Source organism: Staurois parvus, unplaced genomic scaffold (genome assembly GCF_062004578.1).
Source record: "Staurois parvus isolate SC_StPar_1 unplaced genomic scaffold, SC_StPar_1.0 ptg003097l, whole genome shotgun sequence".
Classification (NCBI taxonomy): Eukaryota; Metazoa; Chordata; class Amphibia; order Anura; family Ranidae; genus Staurois; species Staurois parvus.
The window spans coordinates 7,501-10,000 of NW_028320893.1; the positions used below are offsets into that span (position 1 = coordinate 7,501).

Here is a 2,500-nt window from a genome sequence, read left to right on the forward strand (position 1 = left end):
GTATGTGTGTGTATACATGTATATGTATATATGTGTGTATGTAAAATATATATATATATATATATATATATATATATATATATATATATATATATATATATTTTTTTTTTTTTTTAAATATATTGAATACGCCCAATCTCTTCCTTCCAATCAGCTCTCAGAGCTCTGTGCAGAGTGTAACTTCAGCCCCTTTTTTTTTTCCGAACTCTCAAACGAGCTTTATAAATTCATCGCTTTGTACGGATTTAGAGAAGAGTAGACTGCAGATAAACAGGTACAACTTACGCAGGAGGGTTTGTTTCATCTCTGTGTATCCCCTGAGGCCGGTCACCTCTCTGGGGATATGTTAGGGTTTACATCCACTTCAAATAACTGTCGTGGCGTGTTGTACGTGACCTCGCTCCGTGTTCCCGCAGGAAGTGTTTGACTACATTGGAAGCTCGCGGATGGTGTACGACATGCAAAAGGGACGATTTCCTGTGCGCCTGAACAACATTCACTCATTTGTTGAACTCAGTCAGGTACGCCGGTCAACATGTGAAAAGTCAAAACTTCCGAAACTAATTTCCTTGCAGCCACCAATGAGTCATGTGTACATTTGTCCTACAGGTGGCGCTAAGAAACAACTCTGTCCTATGGATTCACAGTGACCCCGTCTCTCGGACAAATGAGACGGTGAATGCCGAGGTATTTATCGGGGGGGGTAAAATCCAGTTGTGTTGGTTTATAGGGGTATGATGGGTAATGGGTTTCTCTCCTGTATAAACTGGTGAAGTTCTCAGACCTCGCTCTCCTCATAAAGGTGCAGGAACTGATCCAGACCCTGAAGACGGCGAGTACGGGGGCCAACGTGACCTTGCAGGAGGTGAACCAGTCCCAAGCCCTTCCACCAGCATCTTTCCAGCGTTTCCTGAAGGCTCGGAATATCCCTGGGGTGGTGCTGACCGACCACAGGGCAGCCTACCACAACAAGTGAGTCTTTTTAGGCCATGCAAGAGCCCATGTAGGACTACGTTGGTTCTGCGGAACTCTAGATTACCCCCAGAGGTTGCTGGGAGTTCCTTGAGCAATGGGGCGTGGCGGATTTCCTGCATAGTTCTGGTACTGATGTCACATGGTAAAGCCAGTAGTGTGGGATCGGGGTCCATCAGTGTTAGGGGGAATTCCTTCCAATGACCACCGATATAATGGGGCATCTCTCTCCCTGACCTCCAGTGTAGGGGGGCACTTCTCCCACTAAGAGGACACCTATTCCACTAACCACCAGTCCAAGGTGGCGCCTCACCCACTGACCTCCATTGTAAGGGGGCACCTCTTCACTGATCACCAGTGTAATGGGGGAACTTCTCCCACTGGCCACCAATGTACGGGGGGGCCTCTCCACTGATTACCAATGTAAGGGGGCACCTCTTCCACTGATCAATGTAATGGGGGAACCTCTCCCCACTGACTACCAATGTATGGGGGGGGGCTCTCCTCTGATCACCAGTGTAATGAGGGAACCTCTCCCACTGGCCACCAATGTACGGGGGGGACGACTCTCCACTGATTACCAATGTAAGGGGGGGGGGGGGCTCTCCACTGATCACCATTGTAATGTGGGAACCTCTCCCACTGGCCACCAATGTATGGGGGGGGGGCGCTCTCCACTGATTAACAATGTAAGGGGGCACCTCTTCCACTGACCACCAATCTATATGATCTTCTCCACCACTGGTCACTAAGGGGTCATCTCGCCCAATGACCATCGATTGAAGGGGGGCACCTTTTTCCTTTGGTCACCAATGTAAGGGGGCACCTCTCCCCTTGGATACCAATGTAAGGGGGCACCTCTCCCCTTGGATACCAATGTAAGGGGGCACCTCTCCCATTGGATACCAATGTAAGGGGCCTCCTCTCCCATTGGATACCAGTGTAAGGGACCACCTCTCCCATTGGATACCAATGTAAGGGACCACCTCTCCCATTGGATACCAATGTAAGGGACCACCTCTCCCATTGGATACCAATGTAAGGGTCCACCTCTCCCATTGGATACCAATGTAAGGGGCTACCTCTCCCATTGGATACCAATGTAAGGGGACACCTCTCCCATTGGATACCAATGTAAGGGACCACCTCTTCCATTGGATACCAATGTAAGGGACCACCTCTCCCATTGGATACCAATGTAAGGGACCACCTCTCCCATTGGATACCAATGTAAGGGTCCACCTCTCCCATTGGATACCAATGTAAGGGGCTACCTCTCCCATTGGATACCAATGTAAGGGACCACCTCTCCCATTGGATACCAATGTAAGGGACCACCTCTCCCATTGGATACCAATGTAAGGGTCCACCTCTCCCATTGGATACCAATGTAAGGGACCACCTCTCCCATTGGATACCAATGTAAGGGGCCTCCTCTCCCATTGGATACCAATGTAAGGGGCTACCTCTCCCATTGGATACCAATGTAAGGGACCACCTCTCCCATTGGATACCAATGTAAGGGACC

At 49.5% G+C, this 2,500-nt stretch overlaps 1 protein-coding gene across 1 annotated transcript in view; it reads left to right on the plus strand.

Moving 5' to 3' along the window:
• Window positions 1–2,500, plus strand: part of LOC149428607 (nicastrin-like) — a gene marked incomplete at its 5' end in the record, with an annotated part of 22,754 nt that overhangs the window by 7,135 nt on the left and 13,119 nt on the right. Inside the window, 3 exon segments of the mRNA XM_089667208.1 lie at window positions 417–521; window positions 610–687; window positions 803–972. Coding sequence (XP_089523334.1) covers window positions 417–521; window positions 610–687; window positions 803–972 — 353 coding nt within the window.